The sequence below is a fragment of the Petromyzon marinus genome, chromosome 1 (assembly GCF_048934315.1).
Source record: "Petromyzon marinus isolate PM22_M1 ecotype Great Lakes invasive population chromosome 1, UKy_Petmar_22M1.pri1.0, whole genome shotgun sequence".
In the NCBI taxonomy this organism is placed as follows: domain Eukaryota; kingdom Metazoa; phylum Chordata; class Hyperoartia; order Petromyzontiformes; family Petromyzontidae; genus Petromyzon; species Petromyzon marinus.
Genome location: NC_133667.1, coordinates 18,153,099 through 18,176,048, shown reverse-complemented (window position 1 = coordinate 18,176,048; position 22,950 = coordinate 18,153,099). Strand labels below are relative to the sequence as shown.

At 40.6% G+C, this 22,950-nt stretch overlaps 1 protein-coding gene across 1 annotated transcript in view; it reads left to right on the top strand.

The window, feature by feature from the left end:
- The first annotated feature begins 237 nt into the window (after positions 1–237).
- LOC116947527 (inactive tyrosine-protein kinase PEAK1-like) overlaps positions 238–22,950 on the top strand; it is a 40,789-nt gene continuing 18,076 nt past the window's right edge. Inside the window, exons 1-3 of the mRNA XM_032963417.2 lie at positions 238–682; positions 12,284–12,341; positions 14,674–14,773. Coding sequence (XP_032819308.2) covers positions 12,314–12,341; positions 14,674–14,773 — 128 coding nt within the window. The 5' untranslated portion in view covers positions 238–682; positions 12,284–12,313. The remainder of the gene's footprint in view (positions 683–12,283; positions 12,342–14,673; positions 14,774–22,950) is intronic.

Here is a 22,950-nt window from a genome sequence, read left to right as displayed (position 1 = left end):
AGACAACTAAGATTAAGGCCATCAGTCTAACTCCGTACTACAATAAACAAAAACATGGCCAAACCAAAAAAAAACGTTTTCGAAATCACCAAAATAAAAGCCATAAATGCAATGAGAGAAACGCCACGCGCCTCGCTGACCAGCAGCAACCTTTGCTGTGACGAACGAGACAAACCAAAATGGGAGAGTACACTTTCAAGTGAAACAGACAGTCGATGGGAAAAAAAACAACCAAACGGAACAAAGTTTGTTTAAAAATCTTGTTTTGTTTTCCAATCGTCTTCCAGAATCGCCACAATCCCATCCCAGCGGTGGCGATGGGCGTGGCAATACTCGCGGTGGCTCCTCCCCCCCCCCAGCCCCGCTGCCAACGCACCGCCCACTCCGCCACCCCCTCGTGGCGGCAGCGAGGCAGAGGAACGATCACTCCCCCCCCATCCCCCGTGTGGCGGTGTCTCCTCGTCCCGAGTCCGTCCTCGGGGACCTTTTTGGCGCTTTTTTAACTCCGGCACCGCCGTCGTCTCTCCGCCGTCGTCTCTCGCCACTCGTGGAGCTCGCGTGGGCGAGCCGTCCCGACGGCTTGGCGCGCGGCGCCGCGGGCCTAGGCCGCGTTGTAGTGGAAACTTCGGCCGAGAAGAACAATCTTTCGCCCCCAACTCACTCCAGCATCGGAGGCAAACAGGCATGGCGCACAGATTACACGGGCACAGGCAAGCAGGGTGTGGGGGTGCTGTTGCTGGCTACAACAGCCACACACACACTCACTCAGGGAACGCGCAGACTGCCCCGGTCTCGCAGTGAGGCGCAGGCACTCGAGGAGGGAGCTCCATCACGGAGGGGCCGCAACTTTAAAACAGAAGCACCACGCTGTTCTCTGTTGTTGTTTTTGTTGTTGGTGGTGGTGCTGTATTTGTTGCTTTAGTTGTTAGCCTTGTACTTTTTCTTGGCCGTTGTTGGGTCTTATCGTGCCCGCGTGCCGCTCTTGTTTCGTTATTGTTTCTGTGCGTGTCTCGATAGCGCCACCGGGGAGACAAAGACGGCCGGGCGTGGTGTTACTCCCCCCCCCCCCTCCTCCACCACCACTACCGCCCTCGTGTGCCACAGTGCCTGCCTTGATAGGTGCTCGCTAACCGCAATTGTCCCACAGCAGTCTTGTTACAGGGCTACAACGGAGGGGGATCTTTGTCTTGTTCTCTGGTGGTGGTGGTGAAGTTTTCGTTTCGCTTCTCGTCCGTCGTCTCTTGCTGCTTGCGCCTTATTTTGGTTCCGTCCCTGTCGCTATTTTAGTTTTCGTCTGCTTTTGCTGACCTTGCTTTCTTCTTCTTCTGTGGTCACCGCTGCTGTTGCCTCCTACGTCGCTTCAGTGTTTTTATTGTTGCTCTCTAAACTTTGTTTGCTTTGCGAAGCCCCCGTTTGCGGTCTTTGTTCTGGTATTCGTTTCTGTTGTTTGAGCGTGTTATTGTTGTTGCGTTACAGACGCTTTTTTTAAATTAAGAATTGCGCTAAGCAAATGTGATCGCTTCCGTTTTAATCACATTTTGTTTGTCGGAGTTTGTGTTGTTGTACAGTAGTTAAGTCGTTTTGTCGCCTGCTGGATACGTCCAGGGCCTTTGCTTGCTTGGGCAGCTGGTTTTCTCTGCCTAATTACGGCTACTAGAATACGAGCAGGACGTTAATATTGTGTTGTTTAGAGCAGTGGCCGCCACCATAGCCATCCCCGATCTCACGTGTCTATTGTGTCGATCGTGTCGGCGTTTTTCTGCTGCTGCTGCTCCTCGCCTGTGTTGAGTGTCCCCTGGTGAGTGACGACGTTCTTATCTCCAGGTGATACGAGACTATATTGTCAACAAGTGATATCTCAACAATAGAAACAAGTGAAGCGAATGCGTTCAAGTACCCAAGTACAAAAAAACGCACAATGAACAGTCTTTCGTAACTAGTCACAACGGTACGGCAATATTTTAAAGTTCCACCGTTTGATTAAAAAAGCCTCTTCACGGCGTTTCGATCATTTAGGTTTCTTGGACCCAAATTTTCACCCTGCTGGTTGTTAAAAGGATGTTACCCCTGGCCCGGAATCGAACTCGGAACGCCAGGTTCAAGAGTGCAGATCGCTGACCACAATCGATTACGTTACGGTAATACAGACTTGAAAATAAAGGTTTATATCTCTTCGTATTTTTTTTGCTTTACCGACTAAAATACAGCCGTGATATAAAGTACCTTTCCAGAAGGTGCCTGTTGACTATAAACTATCACCTCTGGCTTGGTGTAGTCGGCGCAATATATTCAACAACATACTAAATCTTGACTTAAAGCTTTCGTGACTGCAGTAATTCATATTGTTTGGGTCTTTCGGTAAAGTGCACGTTTCGTTCACAACGCAAGCGATCGTCATCAGGACGTTACCTGATGACGATCGCTTGTGTTGTGATCGAAACGTCTTAATTTTTTTGGTTTATTTTATATTTTTTTATTAATTTGTACCTATCTATGTGACTTTACCAAAAGACACAAAGAATATCAACAACATACTGTTGAACGATGTCCCTGTGGTGCATATAATGCATTGTTTATATACGGATTGGTCATGCATAGTAAAGTCGCGTGAGCCAGAATTAATACTATCACTGAACCGTGATTTTGGTTGTTGCCAATAGTGATGTCTACGAAGTTCCGTGGGACAAGCTGCAGACAGGCCAAATTCTCAAATGAATTGCCTCATCTCTCCAACATGCACGCGAGGGAGATTAGGCGAGGTGCTCCGCTGTCTTCGGTACCATAGTCCACTTGGAATTGTAAACACTTTCTTTCATGCCCAGTTATGGTACAATTATATTGTCATATCACATCGGGAGACGGTCAGTGAGCAGCATATAACATAACGCCAGGGAACGGCCTCGAAAGTTATGCCACACCACTGCTTTTGAATTCCCTTTAAAAGAATTCCCTCTTGTAGCACATAATACAAAAGCCATCTTTATGACGATTAAACGTATTGAATGACAAACGCAGAGTTGTAGTCTGAAGGACTTGAATATTTCAAAATGAACATTGCACGTTACTTGTTGTTGTCATTAATCACTTGGTTGAGACCAGCAAGTCCCTGCTTAAAAACGCAGTTGCCAAGATTCCAACCCACGATTAGAGTGGTTGTTGGCTCGGTGCCCTGTCGGGGATGTTTGTTAACCCCTAATCCGTCTGGCCACTGCTGTGTAACAGTATTCGGATGTTTATTGCGACTGTTAGGCACAATGCACATCTCACACTTAAGTGGCCGGGATACACAACTGTTAATGAATCTGGAGACTCGTCTGAGAGTGATCATGTTCTTTTAACGAAAAGGTTGACATTGTGGACAAACGTGTTCTTTTTTTAAAGCTTTCGAACGAAAGCTGAATGTCTTTAATGCTCTGTCCATATGTAACAGGGGCATGGTAACTTGTAAAAATGTTGCAGTATGAGACAACTTTCATATAAAGTTGTGTTGATATTACTGAAGCACAAATGCTTCATTTTTCCGGTAATGGTTTTGTGAGGCAGATAGAGTCATCGTCCATGTTGTGCAGTGTCTGTCGTGTTTGGTTATTTTAATGTATGGACACCACTCATTGTGTTACGTGTGGCATGTGACACATTGTATAGGGCACTCCATAAAGCACAGGGACGAGGCACTCAAGGTGAACAGACCTTGGGTAATTTTAGTTGCCCAGAGGGAACTACTAAATACTTAAAATAATTGACAGCCCTTGCCAATCCGATGTTGAAGGCATCCCAACACTATCGGCCATGGGGGTTGTTTTTTTACCATGCCTCACCATGGCTGGTCAGTGTAAGTTGGTAAAGTGGGAGAATCAGGAACGGTTCGGACACGATTCTTAAGTAATGTTTCCCATGGCTTGTATGAGCTCAGGTCACCGGAGTTCATGAATTCCATTTCCATGACCCTGCCTCCCTGTCATGGATGACAACAATTTAACTGTACTGTATTTGTCTTTTTATGCTAATTCATAGGGTGCTTTTTTATATTGCCTCAATGTTTTAACTGTCAGAGCGATATAGCATCCATAAATATATTTTTGGCTTTAATCCAGTTGTACTATGTGGTTTTGCTAACTCCTATAAATACTGTACTGATTCTGCTCTTGGAACGTAACGTTTTCATAGTGATAAAAAGATACACACTGCAAATGCTTAAACAAAGTTAGATTTTACCTGGTTATTTTTTATCCTAAGCTTTTTACAAATGATGTAGTTTGTAGGAGACATCTGCCTGTGCTTGTTATCAAATAGGTCTGCTGTAGAACACTTTCACATTTCAATTCAAAACTTTTTTTTTGTAAACTTTCTTAAAATGGCCCAGTTTTCTCTCAGGGTCTAAAATGTAAGGTGTAATTTCCACATACAGTAAAATCCCAGTGAGACGGATTTCGAATTTAGCTGCCCATAGGTCGGCTAAATAACATCGAGTGGAAGCAGTTCTTTCCTGCCCCCACTTCCACTCTGCTCGCCAAGTATTACACGTGTCTTGTATCTCCTTCAAAGCAGCTATGTTCGTGATAGCGTGTCGACTTTCAAGCTTCGATTTAGTTGGAATTTATTATTTTATTGAAGTCGGGTGGTCGTGTGTATTGTTTGCTTCAGGATACTATTTGGTTTACGACGTGGATGGCAACACAATACAACGAGTTGGCCTGTGGCCGACATTGCAGCACTAAAGGAATGCTGCCTGCTGCACTTATTGTATCCTATTACCATAAATCAAAAGGGAATTCTGTAGGCCCCGCCCTTTCCTCATTAGGCCCAATGTCCTCTTTTGGTTCCGTGCCTTTTCTTTTTAGGCCCTGCCCCTTATTCTTTAGGCCCCTCTCTCTGGTTACCCCCCCCCCGTACCAAGGGGTTGGGCCTGTTTGGGGAGGGGGGGACTGCAGGTATGGCTGGATAAACTTTAGAAGTGCTCTATATAGCCACACCATATTGCCCAAATAAATAAACTTTAAACTAATCTTATTTTACCAGGTAAGGCCTGCTGGTCTATAAAGCTCTTTTTCATAAGCGTCCTGGCTACAAATGATAGCTCAACAAAATGCATAGCAGCCAAATACTCAAAATGCATATTGATTCTAAATGTGGAGGGAAAAACTGGAGGACCCGGAGAAAAATCCAAGCGACCACCGGGAGAGACACATGCACATCCAAATATACAAGCGTCAGGGTCGGGATCGAACCCAAGACTTGTACACCAAGCGAGGAGTTAACATCTCACCACCATTGTTTTACCGCATTTTTTATATTTATATTACAATAAATAGATGTTTTTAATAATAGGTGTCATGCAGAGTGTTGTTCGTATTGGTTTCATTATTGTAGCAGCTAGCCAGACCAGTGCTGCCTAAGTCTGGCTTGCCAGTGTTTTACTGTGCAAGTCAGTCAATCTCTCTGCCCTGAAGAAGACATTTCCCAAAACATAACATATTTATGTTGCAAGGCAGTACTGTTGAAATATAGGTTTATGCTTGTGCATTACTGCCAAAACAGTCCCTTTGTATCTTGTAATGATTATGGATTTGTTCGGAATGTTTCTTCGGACATCTTACGTACGGTAGTAACTGTTTTAAAATCGAGGGAAACTCCTTTTTATCATCCTCATATCCATGAATACTGTTATCCACTGCACCATTTCACGGTATCTATACATCCCTTAAGATTTGCTAAAAAAATCTGCTAATGCCTAACATTCCATCACAACCGCAGCATTGTAGATGTATTGGAGTTTTAGTGTTATTTAAGGGCCTCTGGTGACGTGTATCCCTTCTTATGCAGCATTCCCACAGCCACTTAACAAACCGGGCAAATGGGCAGAGCCCGGTTTCTCTCGGCAGTCTTAACCATGCCAATTGCGCTGTAGCCAAACCATGCGGTCAGGTTTTACTCGGCCGCGTACCTTTGCTTGTCCAATGATGTTACTCATTTTCGCTGGGCTTTTCTTAAACTTTTGACTTCACAAAGTCAGTGCTTGAGGCACGTGCCACCAATAGTGTCTTACATAAGTCAACTGCAGAGCCATGTGTAAAAAAAACAAGTAATATATTAGATTGGGATAGTGTAGGCTAACCCAAACATGCATTGAACCTTGTTAAAATCTTTTAAAAGTTATGATTACTTCCTTCCGGCTTCAGAGGAGAGGAATGGGGAGGGGGCCTGGGGGACGGATGGGGGGCCGAGCGCATGAAGCTGTGCTTCTGGTCAGATTGTTTGCATGCTTTTGGAATTCAGTATGAGACTTACATGCTTATAATGTGGGGAAACCATTAAAACAATTACAATCAAAGCCGCTGTTCCCTTGGCACAACGGCTCGCTTCCATTAACACTCCTGTGTGTCCATAAGAGGAGGTGGAGCCGTGAGCGTTGTGCTCCGCAGTAAGATTTGTGATGGTCACTTGAGTGTTGTGTTTATGGCGCTTACTTGTCATAATAAACAAGGAATGGGGGCTCGCTCTCATACCTGAACAATGTCCCTGCCATGTTACACTCCCTCAACTAATGTTCCTCATGTGTGAAAGATATAAGTTGCTATCTATATCAAATTAAGAATAAATACTTACAAAATTCAAGATAGCTCAGGCTGAATAAAAATCCTGGCTTCCTGGTGTGATGTACCAGTTTGCCAATATTAAGTTTTAATTTTCAACATAAATGTCAACTTTTTCAGGTTACTCCACCTTTTGCCAGGTGTGTGTCGCATACAGGGTGAACTAAGGATTGCTGGTGGCAAAGGTGACAACAACCTTCATATTAGCCCTTCGAACAAGAAGGAAAATACTGATTAGAAATGTAGGAAAATTGATTTCTCAAATCTTTTCATGTTGAATGAGATTAACACGTTTATTTTAAAATATTACAAATTCCAACTCTCAAAGATGTATATTTAAATAAACAACGCATGTTAAAAAAATTGCTGTAACCATATTTATTATCATACATCTCATATAACTCATCATCCACAAATTAACTTATCGTGACACCATTTTGAAGATTATTGTGGAGAATAAAAATAATGTAATTGATAAGCTTGCTGTGTTTTATCATTTTGTGAGGATCCAATTATTTCATGACCCATAGGCATCGTAGTATTTGACTAGTGTCACATGCCCCAGTTCTGCAGGCTCTGTTTATGGTCCAAGGAATAAGTGCTATCACTGGGCATGCCTGGGCATGTACCACAGTCCCAAGCATACATACAATACAATTGGGTTTATGAATGAGATATGTATTGGGATACATTCAAAATAACACTTTGGATTTGAACGATTTAAACTGTATAAATATTGGTTTGGAAGACATTTTCCATATTTTAAGAATAAAATAAAATTTTGATAAAGTAGACGAATACCAAATCACTTGGAATTTGCCTGATCCCATCAGAAATCACTAACCAAGTAGACCTAAGCCTTGATCATGCTTGGGTGGGTGACCTCCATTCATAAAACAGGTGTTTTAGGCATATAGGACAGTGCAGAAAAATATAGGCGATGTAGGTCAAGACCGATTAATTATATTATCCCAGATAATCAATGGTTAATAGGTTACATTCCTGACCAAGGGTCCAATATGCAACTAAGGGTCCAATATGCAACTATGTAGGGATTGCAATTTAACTGGTGTAGATGTCTTTGTGTACCGCTGTTTTGTTATACTGCTGTGGCTCTATGGACAAGAATACATTATATTTTATTGTGACCATGGTTAGGAACATTTTTACAGTTTTGAGAAAGGCAAATAGATGGCTCTTGTAATGTTTTGTGTTTAACTGGAATATAAAGTATTTCCTTTACACCAACTATTTCCAGATGTGTGAATTTAAACAATTGCAAACATTTCATTACAATACAAAAACATTGCATTGTATTTTTTTGGCAAACAAAACGCATATTTTTTCGGAATGTTGGATAGGGCATCCTGTCCAGACATTTTTCTGTGCTGAGAATGATCATGAAGTGGGGAAAAAATGCGACCCTGAAATTAAATATCAGTTCATATTATAGGAAAGATCATTAGGAACACTATTATCATAAAAAATATGTATGTCTATGCAAGGCCATCAAAATACGTGCATATGCAAAGCAGCAATAGTCTAGCCTCCAGGTTAAAAAGCTCATCATATGTTCTTTTAAAATATGAAAGTACAAAAATAATGTACCAAACGATAGAATATGTATGGTGACACTGAAAATATCTGAATCAGAATACAGTAAAAAATTGGATTGCGAGTAACTTGGTCTGCGAGTGTTTTGCAAGACGAGCAAAATTTTTAAATAAATATCAATTTGATAAACGAGTGAAGTCTTGCAATACGAGTAGTACGTATACGCTTTGTCTGCCGAGCGTCACGTGATCACAACTGATATACAAGTGCTTTGGATTACAAACATGTTTCCGGAACGAATCATGCTCGCAATCCAAGGTTTTACTGTACTTATTTATACTAGAAAATCTGATGAGCGAAAAGCTCGTTGATAGATTTCCAGTCGTTTTCACAGATGTAGGATATCTGGGAAAACAGGAGGACATCTTTGTTCATTCAATATAGGAATTAATGAACAAAGTGAGTAAGTAATAGGTTTTTACCCTTTTAGCTGGCACAAAAACTGACACCTTTATACAAGGGATAATGTTTGCAATAACCACAACACAAGCAGTCAAAAATGCAAACAAAAAGAAACAACTCTGATAATGATATGCACTGTCCTTGAATTTGATTGGTCCACACCCGAGACGGCTTTTCTTAGAGCCTAGTCTCCACTGGTGTTGGACCAGATGACACCGTGAAGTGAGTATGCTTTAAATGCTCTGCTAAATGTGTTATTTTGGAATTACCCTATTCAAAAGCAGCCAAATTAAGTCACGGGTTTCCAATGTGTTACTGCGTGTGACATAATTTCCCATGTGTCATTGCAAGTGACATAGCTTCATTTCGTAGCCTTGCAGACTACTACTATCTGTATGCCTGATGTGAGCACTACCACTATTATTGGAATTATGAAATGCTTACGAGGACAAACATGTTGGAAATCATGTATAACATGAATTACCTTGTTTTCATTCTGGATCATGCTTTTGATGAAAATTTTGAGCGTTTTGAAAAAGATATTTGAAAAAATAACTGGGTCATACTGAGATACAAAATAACGGCTTATTTGACCTCCTTAATTAGATCAGTGGAGCAGCAGCTACACTAGTCAGTTGCTACATAATGCAATATTCTAGTTGCAGTCTAAAGTAAGGTTGTCATAATCGTTTTTTGCATAGTATGTTTATTAAACATAAAGAAATGTCTTGCAAAAAACATACTATTTAAACTTATAACTGAGAAATGATAGGAGCTGCTATGGTGTAATGTTCTGGCTCGCTGTATTTGGAATCCAGACATCGCTGGTTTGATTCGATCTCCCGGCTCAGCAGTGGAAACAATGGAGTAAGATTATTAAATTCCCCTGCCTGTCCACCCATTGAGTATAAATGGGTACACGTTAGTTAAGTCGATTGGCGGGTCGTGTGTGTTGGGGTAAATTGTGGGAACGCCCACCGCTTCCAATACGTCTAGTTAGCGTTGAAGAGTAGACCAAATACCCTCTAGAGCTCCCTCTGCTGGAAGCCTTTCTGCAAAACAACATTATGAACACATTTTGGCAATTGATGTATTCACTATTAACATTCCACTGGAATCGATTACATATTCCTGACTTTTATAATCAGTCGATTTAAAAAAAACGGTTATCAATTATCTTTTCACAACCATAAAAATAACATAATACATTTTTGAAATACAAAAATCCCTAGCCAACCGCGGGGGTTAGGTTCCGGGAAAATGCCACGGTAGGCAAATCTGTGGTTGATAAAGTACAGGGCCAGTGGGAAATAGGGCCATGGTCAGATTCAACATAGCTTAACTAACTTGCCTGTTTATGAACTAAACATCGAACAAAATAGAGTACATTACACAATGACATAATAAAACATTAATAAACATTACATTAACTTTACATACCTTTAATATTAATGATGACAATGGGGTGATGGGGGTAGAGGTGGTTAGAAGGAGGAGGGGCTCAGCCCACCCTCCTCTTTCCTCTAGGTCATCAGTCATAGATGACTGGGCAGGCGTACATATACTTCATCAGAACGGAATTGGAAAATAAAATAACTTTTATCAGTACGTCTTCAGGTCGAAAGATGTACCAAGGCTCCCACAAGGTAATGCGAGAGGGCATGTGGCACAGTTTGGTGCCAGATGTCATATAGTGCGGTCGTGTCGCTACAGTTCTCTGCGGTGAGTCCAGTACAATGTCTTTGAAAACAACGATGTTATGCCTCTAAATAAAATTAACCTTAACTGCTTGCGCGTTCCTAGATTTAGCGGTGAACGGGACCCACCCTACAACTTGCAGACGTCTCGGAACAGGAAAGGGTTAATGTGAATGTAGTTCCGATGCGGTACCCCAGAGTACGAAATAGTACAAAATGACCGAGGCAATTAAATATTTTATTTCTGACCAGTTACACGCTAATTCCTCAAATTAACATCATGCTAATATCCCAGTTACATGCTAATTTCTGACTTTAACATCCTGCTAATCTCTCACATTAATATAGCTACTTCAATGCTTAATTCTTCTGTTGATATGTGAACTCCTTTGTCAAGGCTCTCTGCTCCTCCCACCCAGCTTAAAATACGCTGCCAAGCTTAGCAGTGTTCATTGGAGCGCTGTCTTTCCGACAGTTCTGTTTCTTCACCTGAGGACGGCTGCTTGTGTTGTGGCCGAAACGTCGTGAGAATTTTATTTTATGTTTTCTTTTCATTATTTTATTATTTCCCTTCTACGTAACTTTACCGAAAAAACCAAGAAGGAGGTTAAATTAGAGTACAACAAAACAGATGGACAGCTGATAAGCTACATAGCGCATCAGGTGACCACGGTTGGCGCTGTGGTACGAAGGAGGACCATGACCCCGCAAAATTTGTAAATGCATGTTGCGGACCTGTGCGCTTACCCGTGGATACTTACATTATTTCCAGGCTGCGCTTAATAATTGTATATAAATAAAAAATCGTATATACATGATTCACAGTTGGCAAGTCCGTGGTTGGCGAGGGATTGCTTTACAATTACAATTTTATGGGAAACTGATATTGTAACAACTGTCATATCATGAAAATGTATATTATAGTGTCTCATCAAAATGTATATTGTGGCAACCCAATGACGTTACATGCGTAGATCTAGAACGAGTGACTGCTCGTGATGCACATGATTGTTGAATAGATAGGGAATATACGTATTTTCAGTGTGAATGGTGATTGGTGTGCATGGTATGTGATCAAATTTGAATGGAAAATGTTAGGATTGCGTTTTATTGTGGGTGGTTCGTTTTAGAGATGACTGCAGCTGTGAGAATTTAAACATAAGTGGTGTTATTTGTGAGTTTTAGCAGTAAGCATAGATCATGAGTTGCGATTGAATGATGAGAGTAGTGTTTTGATATTGTATTTAACGGAAATGCAAGTATGTGAAAATGTTAGTGGCTATTTACTAGCATGCTTTAGCTTTACACCCTGGCAAACATAATTTTTATACTAATTCTGTGCTTTGGGCCACGGTTTATGTAAATATTAATATTTGATACATTTAACATTTTGTCTAGGTTTCACAGCCTTAAGCTAAAAGTAATTCATGAAATACAGCTGTGCATTACAAAAGCAAAACATCAAAGTGCATCCTCCATACATTTTAACATCAATTGTCGCGTTATGAAACACTATATTTGTACATCAAAAGATGCAACGGACGTCACATTTTATGCTCCTACCCAGCAAATGAAAATGTTTTCCTCATGTAGAATATGAAATGGTTCTGTGCATGAATCCTGCATGCAGTGCTTTGCAACCATGTGTCGCTGCACACCAGTGTGCCGCGGCAAAGTCGCAGGTGTGCCGTGGTATTTTTGGACTTAACGGAAAAGCGAGAACCTCACTTCACAAGCCAGGACAGACAAACCCGCTGTGCCATTCAGTGGCCGATTCGGCCCCCCAGCTTCCACCCTCTCCTCTTCACTGGTCGCAGCGCAGTACGGCAGACAGCCATTAGCCTCTCAACTCCCTTTGTCGGGCATGCACAGTTGGGATTTCTTGGTTCGGTGTGCCACTAACATTTAGCAAACTCGTGTACGAGTTTAAAGGTTGCCTCTTATAACGCTATTTTGTTATCACGCTTTCTATCCTAGAGGAATATTCCCACACGGATCAGCCCATATATGGAAGAAAGTAGGGATGGCGTTACCGGTAAGGGCATGTCTTTGGCAATATATGGTCTATTGTATTAATTATGTATTAATTCTGCTCATAGTCGATCCGACACCCACGTTAAAGTATCGATTTAGCAAGGATTAATTGCTGCATGGATTCATTGGCGACCCATGGATTGAGCAATCAAATTGGTTAGTATAGCTTCCCGTGGAACGTGCGTTTACGGCAGATGGTGGTTAATCTTACATAAGCACAGACTGAATGCACTAGTGGGGTACATAATTTATTGTATTTTTTTATCATTCAAAGTTAATTTTATTTCTAAAATTATTTAAATAAATGTATCTTGTGTACCAATATCATTATTAAGATTACAACCGATACCTCAATAGAGCCTTCATATTTTGTTCTGGTAAAAAAAATACGCATGTCAGAATGCAATTTCATTGCGTTCATGTTATAATTACCTCCTATAGCGTTGTTTCACATAGCCCTCCATTTACCAAGAGCACATCCTGAGTGCCATAAGCGGTATGCCTCTGTATATCAGTGCCCGGGAGGGGTCCACGGCTAGGGAAGGATGTGTGAAGGGAGTGGAACCTTGGGGAGATGTAGGTGAGGGGGCGGGGGTGCAGGGCAAATATTGCGATGAGTTCCCGTGCACGTGAGAGGGGGGGGAAGCTAGTCACATGTTGGTGGGGGTGAACCATCGTTTGATGACGACTGCTTTCAGTAGCTTTACCATAAATGTTTTAATGTGCTGCGCAATGCACAATTCAAACTCTGAAGTGTTTAAAGGGTGCATCTGCAAATATAATTGTGGAGTTGCAATTATAATTGCAGAGCTGCAAAGGTGGGTGAAATGCATATTTTCTATTTTGCATCTGCACAGATCAGCTGTGCTGATGTGATTTATTTACAAGAGAATTAAGTTTTTTTTTTATACTTCAATATTAATTGTAGATTTGAAGTTTTCGTGACTGCAAGGATCCATACTCTTTGATTCTTTCGGTAAAGTCATGTAGTCGAAAAATAAATAAATAATAGAGATAAATAAATCACGACGTTTCAATTGCAACACAAGCAATCATCATCAGGTGTGTCAACCACAGCAAGGACATTTTTACTGAAGCGGGAGAGAGACCAGGGTTAGAGCAGTTACATAAGTCAGAGAGGGGCAGGATAGGGGGGGTGAATGGTGCGAGGAGTGCGTACACTCCAGGTACAGCAGAGACGCTGAGAGTAAGAAGGCAACATTATTGCTGCCAAGATAGATGATGACATCCAAAGCAAAATAGCCGCACTGCTAAACGTTGAGGATGCAATTAACTCAGTAAAATAGACTAATACCCGGTAAATAAGATGGAACAACTATGAACAGTTAAATTTTACTTGGTTAATAACATCTTTCCAATGATTTCTCAATTTATATCCGTCCTCTCGGTGACGTTATGTTTATATATCTGGATGGCTTCATGACCAAATCTTTGATGGTAGCCAGATGGCTTGCAGAGCACCTTGGTCTCGGAGAAAACAATATCATGGGAGCCCACAGCGTTATAGCAATGATCAGCAACGGCTGAGGAATTAGTTCTGCCGTGTTTCAGATCTGACTTATGCTCGCGGATCCGGTCAGAGACATTACGTTTCGTTTCCCCAATGTAACAATCACCACAGATGCAACTTAGTTTGTAGACTCCAGGGTATTGCAAGTCAGGAATGACATCCTTCACAGATGGGATTAGATAACGGATTTTGTGTACTGTACTGAATCGGACCTGGGTCTTGTGTTTTTTTAAGATTTTAGCAATCTTTTTGGTAACGCCTGCTATGTATGGTAACGTGATGGTTTTGATCGGCGTCTTCAATATTAAGTTTTAAAAAATCCTTGACTTTATACCCATATTGCAGATTTGTACCATTTGGTTCTCATTAAAAAAAACTTGTAGATAGATAGATTGAGCTTCTAGTCACATGCTGCTGTTCCCCTGTAATCGCATGTATTTTACGTGAATGAATAGAATTGCGCAGCTCATTGCTCCAGTAATATTTGCCACACTGCGACTGAACATTTTTTTGTTGATGTTAGGACTCGCATCAACAGTGCGCTGCGATATGTTGCTCCCATATCACCACAATATATTGGAGTTATGCTATACATTAAATTATAAACTTTTTTTCTTTTGATGTATGCAATTCTTGATTACAATGTCCGAAAATAATTCCATATTAAAGTTAATTGGAATATTGGTGTGGTTTAGAAAAAAAAAATATTGACAAATAGTTACATAAACATGCCGTCAAATATTTTAAAACATTTGATTGTGAATAGTAATATTATTCCCTAAATGCAACTTTTGTTTTACAGGTTTAACGCAGGCTGCAAAGAAAAGAAGTACAGTACTGGATGGAACTTTGACCGAAGATGTCTGCCTGTCACTCATTTACCGAGCACGCATGGAAACCAGGTGCATGCAAGAACTGTTTCAAATCAAAGACCCTCCATACGGCTGTGACGGATTCGGAACGAATTGCATTTTCCCGTTCCAACAGATCTGACGTGACCAAAGCTGGAAGTAACAGATTTGCGGTAGTTTTTGAAAGTGGGAGGCAGCCTCCTTCAATTTCTAGTGTAGCTGCAGAAGGCATCAAAATGCATTCTTCAGGTCAGGGTAATATTGGGCTGGAGTCATTAAAAACAGCTTCTGTGAATAAACCTACCATTGCTGTAAGGCCTACCCGTATGTCTTCTGAAGGGAAAGACCTGGGAATGGGTGAAGAACGAGAACAGTCACATTCTGATCAAAGAAGGCCACTATTTGTATCACCAGTAATTGCCGTTCAGGAAGATGAATTACACCCAGAAAGCAGAGGTGGTACTGGTGGTGTAGGTTCAAGAGCTACTGAATTGCAAGCAGGTGCTCTAGCTTCTGAGCAACGTGGAACTGGTTCACAAAGTAAGCATAGGCAGACACAAGATTTACAAGGACCTTGTTTATGCCATAGTGGACAAGAACAGCAGGGCTGGAGACAAGCGAGAATGTATAAAGAGACAGGATTTTTGGCCCCGGTGTTGTCAACACATGGCATTGAGAACACTAGGACTACTGAACTAATGTATTCAAACCCAGATAGCTTAAGAGGTTCGCATTTTCAGCATGTGAGTCCAACGCACAGCTCCGAGAGTTCAAAAACGTCACAGTCTACAAGATGTAACCTTCAGGTTGCCAATCAAGAGAAAGACAATCTTAAGGGCCAAGGGATAGTGCAACATATTCATGTGGCGGAGGGTTGGGAAGACAGCTATTGTGAATCCATTTCACGAATGCCTGTGACAAGTTCTCAGCTTCAGCTGCCTGATTTCCAAGAAGGAGATTTACCAGAGGGTGAGCAAGGAGGTGGATTCAACAAAAAATGGAATACTGTGCCTATGGGCAGAAAGTCAATGGAGCGAGTTTGTGTTTTGGAATACGATGACAGTTATGATGAAATTCTAGAATGTGACCCTCGGAATCCTGCATTAGCTATGTTGTATCCAGAGTTTGGACACAGCCAGGGGACCTTTGAGGCCTCAGACACATCCTCTGATTCTGAGTCCTCTTCATCAGATTTTGCAGAACTGTACCCATACAGCCAGCCAAAAGACTCTTTACAAGCAAATTCAAGCAAACAACCTCCAACTGTTGAAACTGAAAAAGTATGTGAAAAGATAGAAAACAGTCGTGACTTTGAGCCAGATTATGCCACAATTAGTGATGAAGAGAATGCAGAAATACAATTCCACGAGGGTATGAAAGACAATTTAATAACAAAGAAGGCAGAAAAACAGAAGGTTGTCCTTACAATTCATTTGGAACGCAGGAGTCGCCAGTTGAGTATGGAAGATGATAAAACACAAACTGATAATGCTGTCCAGTCACCAAGAGATCAGTTATTGAAGCCATATAGAGTTGTTAGATCTGAGCCTGTTACAGTTTGCAAGCCTTACACGGTTGTTGATGTGTCATCTGTAGTGAACGAAAAAGATTCTGAAAATTCAGAAACCAACCAAATACCAAATTCAGATCCAAAATCAACTACTATATTGCAACCTACTACTGTGTATGCCACACCGCAAGTTATGCCCTCCTCGCAGACTGAGAATAAACATGGGGGTAAATTCTATCATGAAATGTGGACTGCCTGCTCTCACAATCCGCTAGTTTTGAAAGATAATGGTTCATGTGAAGGATTTCATAGCATAATCAAGGACACTGCATCAGATGTGGAAAATGCACCCATTCCTCCAGAAGATAATGCAGAATTGCAGAATTCTGGCAGTGAAAAGTCAACTGGCTCAAAAGTGACTACGAAAATTATGGATATCTCATCACCAAAAACATGCGAGATCAAATTTAATAGCTACAACAATGCAGGGATGCCCCCATTTCCTATAATCATTCATGACGAGCCGTATTACTCACAAAGCTGCAAGAGGAAAGCAGTGAAGGTTCCCATAGTAATAAATCCAGGCGCATATGACAACCTTTCCTGTTATGAAAGTTTTGTTGGACCAGGAAATGTTCTGAAAAGGGGTAAGGCTAAACTGCCCAAAAACCATCCTTATGAAGAAATTAAAACACCAGCTCTTAGTAGCTTTGAAATCATGAGCAAAAGTAGCTTTAATAATTCGAATAAAAATGTTTCAGAATTAAAACATACACACGATTACAAACGTACTGAAGATACTGTGAAGAGTCTTCTTTCTGAGAGACCACATGTTGTTGAAGATTCAAAAAAGTCTTGCACAAGTCAAAGAACAGACATACAAAAATGTATGTATGATGAACCAGAAGCTATCCAAACCAAACTACCGATGGAACCAAAACTGACTCACAATCAACAACCAGATAGCCCATCTGCAGAATCGCCCTCCCATGCTATGCAAGTTGTACGTTCAAAATCATTTAACTTTCAGGTAGCCAGGCCACAAAACTTGTCCTTTTCCAAATTGGATAATGGTAAAACTAATGCTCATACGGCAAAGGGGGCAACCATAAGGGAAAGGATTGAAGCCCTTTCGAGCGCATTCACTACCCAGCCATCACATGGATGCTCCCGTAAAAAGTCTCGTGAGGACAGTTCTTCATATTCACCCCCACCTTACAGTACACCTAAGGCACAGGTGAGCAGCAAGAGGAAAGTGATATCTCCACCTCAATCGCCAGAGAAAGATGTGCCCACTTTGATGCTGGAACCCCAGCCACATGTCGCAAGACAGAAGCCCAAGCGAAAGATATCGCTGAAAAGCCTCTTTAAGTGGCGTAAAGCAGATGATGATGAGGATGACAAGGATAATAAGAGCGTTGAGCAGCAGGTTGCTGTAACTCAGTACTTGGAAATTGAAGTAAATCCGGCAAATGAGCATGTTAAAAGTTCAGGTGCTGGAGCAGATCGTAAAGAGGATGGTGATGTTTTATGGAAATCACAGCATCTACCTCACAGCAGCAATAAGCAAGCCATCAAAATTGCCACGGTGGATGTTGATTTGTTGAATGAAGCTCGAAGTGGTGTAAAAGTTAACCGAGCTGAAGTTGACGAAAAAAAAACTGAGAGTGGAAACGTTATCAGTGCTGCAGTGGAAAAATCGGAAGACGGCATCAACATTTCAAAACATTTCACTTTGTAAGTTATTTTTCTTCTTCCATTCACTCTGCCATTTACTGTCTGTAGTTCAAAGACAATGTAATGTTTTACAGGCTACTGAACCACTACCACATATTGTCCAATACTCTTAGCCATAGAGATGTTTTTTTTTTTCAATCATGTCCTTGTTCATAAAAGATTTCATCTCATACAATTTGTATTAAAATATTACAAACATAAAGTCACATAGATGGAAATAAAAAAAATAATGTTTCCATCGCACCACAAGCAATTGTTAATATGCACATAATCTAGTGTGGTTTGTTATAAAGCAGTAGTTCCCAACCTGTGCTCCGTAGACCACTGATAATGTGCAAGGCTGTGGTAAGTCGTCTGCAGAATTTTCAAGATGTGATTTGTTTTTTCACAAAACACCATATTCTTTACTGCATGGTTGTCTGTGAAAAGGATGGTGAGGTTCAACAGTGGGTCAGTGGTCCAGAAAGTCAGGGGACCACTGTTGTAGAACATAATCAATTGGATAAAATACCATCTGGCCTTGACACATGCTAGAGCTGTTGGAACTATGACACTGGATTTAATTCAAGCAGTTTCGTATATTCTTGGGTCTTTCGGTAAAGTCACGTAGATAGGTTCAAAGAAAATAAAAAGTAACAGAAAACTACGACGTTTCGATCGCAAAGCAAGCAGTCGTCTTCAGGAAAAAAAAGGCTTTTTTCGTAGTTTTCTGTTATTTTTAATTATTTTCTTTGAACCTATCTACGTGACTTTACCGAAAGACCCAAGGATATGAATTCCTGCAGTCACGAAAGCTTTAAGTCAATATTCAGTTTTGTATACCTGCTCAATGAAAGACGCAACCCGAAAAAACGAATCGTTTAAAGCTTGCAAGTTTACACCGAGGCAATTTGTCCCAAGCTATCGCACATGGGATTTTGGATTCGTAAATTATAAAAAAGGACTTTACAATCTTAGTTCAGTCCGTCATAGCACTCTCGTGACAATTGCACTGATGTAAAATGCACGGAAGTGATTACAGTGACACCACTGGAACACAAAATGGAGCACCTTATCGTAAATTTAATGTATTTTTGTTTCTCATTAAACACATACCCTTGTTTGATGTACAGGCCAAGAAACGGCCTATTTAATTATCTACAAAGTAAGAGTTACTTGTTTGTTACCTTGTATTTTTAAGATAAGTTGTATGCCTGCAATGGCTGATGGCTGTTCTGGTGGCGGTGGTTTTCACAGCTAGATTTCACATACTACTTATGCTTGTCTAATTCTTTGGGTCTTTCGGTCAAGTCACGTAGATAGGTTCAAAGAAAATCACAAAATAACAAAAACTACGACGTTTCGATTGCAACACAAGCAGTCACGAAAGTTTTAAGTCAAGATGTTATGCTTGTCTTCCTTTGAAAATAGAATCAGGCCTCATGTGGGCACAGAAGATCCGTTTTTGACCCAGCAATTATTTAATTTGTTGGGTGATACTGCTATAAATATGGGCCCATTTGTGGAGTTGCAGACATCCATGTAGTGTACACATGTAAGGCTATTGCCCAAATTAGTAAAACATTTCAAGCAACATCATTGCGGTATAGATGGACTCGGAAGCGAATGTTGGCTTGGCTGACAATAATCAAAGTCGAGTGTAAGTCTTCCTGTGCAAACAAACAATGAGATGACTTATCTTCCTTTTGGCGGTTCATAGGTGGAAATATCAACATTTTTATCGCACTGCCATTCTCCATCGGATGAGCGCTGCTGCCTTCTTACAAGCGGTCCTCACTTTGACTCTCGGGAGATGACTGCCTCTGTTGACCTAGACTGGGAATTGTATTGCAGGCTTCCAATTTATTCATGTACTCAAGCCACAACAACACCCAGATTTATGCAAAATGAATATTGCCGAAAATATTTTTTGGGCGTGATGGACCATTAGTCTCATAATAGGCAGAACATAACAATTATCTTTATAATTTCAATGGCTCCTTTGGAGCCTTTGTAAGACAACCAGCCATGTTTGTCTTAGTTGGAACTTTGGAATGCTATGAGTGGATTGTATTTGAGCATGGAAGATGTGAGGTGTAATGCTTAAGTACACAGTGTTTTTTTGTGTGCTTATATAATTTTAAATGTTAAGGTTTCATTTGAAACATTTTGCATTTATGCAAATTCTAAATTGAGATATGGTGATGAAAAATACAAAGAGGCTGTATTGCTATCATAAGTTTTTAGAAGCAGTGGTCCACATAATCTTAGTGTTGTTCAAATCTCTAATTTTACAAGAAATGTAAGATCAGAGTTTAAAGGTAAACATGGCACATGCTATTAATTTTAGGACACCTCACACATCTCAATTTCTTCTCCCGAGTTCCACAGTTGAAAAGTCAACATCCGACCCCCAAGGTCTTCTCTTCCTCGTGTCCCATCATTACTTTAGGCCTTCCCCTTGGTAAATTACTTCTAGGTGCTTGCTTTAAAGCCTGTCTTGGTAATATACCCTCCTCCATGCCACACATGTGCCCCACTCATATTGTCTAATTAATGTCTACAATACTTTCCTACCACACTTTTTTTCTAATTATTAAAAGTTACTGTATCTTGTCATGCAGTTCCTTGGATGAGGTGCATTCTCCACATAGACCTATGTTAAAAGAGCAAGGGATCTATAGACTTTCTACATTAGTCACATTGCGGCCACAGTCAAATCTATGAATGTGCCTCTCCCATAATGTTATGGTCTGTGGAAGAGCAGAAGCAATACAATCCTAGTTCTTTACACCATTGGAACCTCCTTTGCCAGTCGCAAAATATGATAATTGTTTTTTTTACCCTTTTATCTGGCAACAAAACTGACACCTTTTTTTTACAAGGAGTCATGTTTGCATTGACCACAATACCTGCGGTCGGAATGCAAACAAAAACATAACTATAGGAATAGGTTTTACCCTTTTAACTGGCACAAAAACTGACACCTTTATTCAAGGCATCATGTTTGCAATAACCACAACACAAGCAGTCAATGCTTGTTTGCATTTTGCTTGTTTGCATTTTGACTGCTTGTGTTGTGGTTATTGCAAACATGATGCCTTGAATAAAGGTGTCAGTTTTTGTGCCAGTTAAAAGGGTAAAACCTATTCCTATATCTTGTTTCTGGCAAAGGAGGTCTCATAATGTAAAAAACATAACTCTGATAATGTATGCACTGTCCTTGAAATTGATTGGTCCACACCCGAGACAGCTTTCCTTAGAGCCTCGTCTCACATGGTGTTGGACCAGATGACGCCAAAAGGCGCACAACTCAAAGACAATGCACCACCAGAGTATGAGAGCACGGAGTAAGCATTTACACCATTGGAACCTCCTTTGCCAGTAGCAAAATATGATAATTGTTTTTTTTAAAGGTGTCAGTTTTGTTGCCAGATAAAAGGGTAAAAAACACAATTATCAATCCTAGTTCTCTCTATTGTGGAAAGGATCAATTGTGTTCGATTCCATAAACAAAACAAACAGTCAAAGTTAATCTTTTGGTTTTCGCTTTTATACATTTTGTTAAAAAAGGTTTCTGGAGAAAACAGAAACACGTATGCCAGCCTGTTTTCCCCACGACAGGAGAACTGGTATGCATTGTGATGTGGGGGACCAGTACCGCAGATCCTTTCATCTGTAGGGCTATCCTCGATTTTACTCTTCTGCGGGAAAAATGTTTGTGGATGACCTGTGGATAATAGGTTGAATTTGCCGTGTGACTCCCATTATTTGCAAAAAATCGTAAATAAGAGTAATTACATAATGCCTGGTTCCTGCAGATAACCCTGTAGGTAATAGGGTGAATTTGTCATGCAACTCTTATTTGTGAAACATCTGAGGTAATAGGTGTTTTTAAAGTTCAGCAGGGGTCGTTGAAGCACCATGTGTTTGCATATGAGTGCAAACCCGTGGTACAGGAGTTTTCGCGAAACGTACAGCTGCTGCGAATGATATGAGTCGTGGGTAGTAGGGCTGTAGATAAGAGTTTTCCTGTAATTGCCATTGGCTTTGCAGCCTTCCTCAATGCTGAGAAAAAAACTACAAGAGTAAAACCTGCTTTTAAATGGTAATAGTGGTTGCAAAATATGCAAGTCACACGACCAAACCATTTTGAAAAAATAGTCCATAACATGACAACCAACTGGGGGTCCAGAGGTGAGCTCTGACATGCATTGTATAATTAATAAACTGAACTGGAAATATTCAGCAGCATGAGGCTCGTGATTGAAATACTATAGTGAAGAGTGGTATCTAAAACATTTAATTAGTAAAAAAATATAAAATTTCAAATATAGGGAAATGGAAACCTTTCTAAGATATTCACAAATTTATACCTTTTTTATCGTAACTAATAAACGAGAAGTGAACATATCATGGGACCACCTTTGCCAGTACCAAAATATGAGAATAGGTTTTCCCCTTTTTTCTGGCAACAAAACAGGTGTTAAGATGTTACAACAGCAAACTGAAACCTTTTACAAGGAATCATGTCTGCATTAACCACAATACTTGTGGTCAGAATGGAAACAAAAAACACTGATAATATATGCATTGTCTTTGAAACTGATTAGTCCACACCAAAGACAGCTTTTTTTGAACCGTGTCTTAAAACGGTGTTAGACCAGAGGTGTCCTCTGGTCTCAGGCGTTGTCCTCTGGTCTAACACCGTTTTGAGACTAGGCTCAAAAGAAAGCTGTCTCTGGTGTGGACCAATCAGTTTCACAGACAAAGCATATATTATCAGTGTTTTTTGTTTCCATTCTGACCACAAGTATTGTGGTTAATGCAGACATGATTCCTTGTAAAAGGTTTCAGTTTGGTGTTTTAACATCTTAACACCTGTTTTGTTGCCAGAAAAAAGGGGAAAACCTATTTTCACGAGAAGTTAACATGTTTCAAAATATTGTGCAAAAATGGCGCAAGACAGTTTTGTGGCCACCTAATTCAAACACTCAAGCAT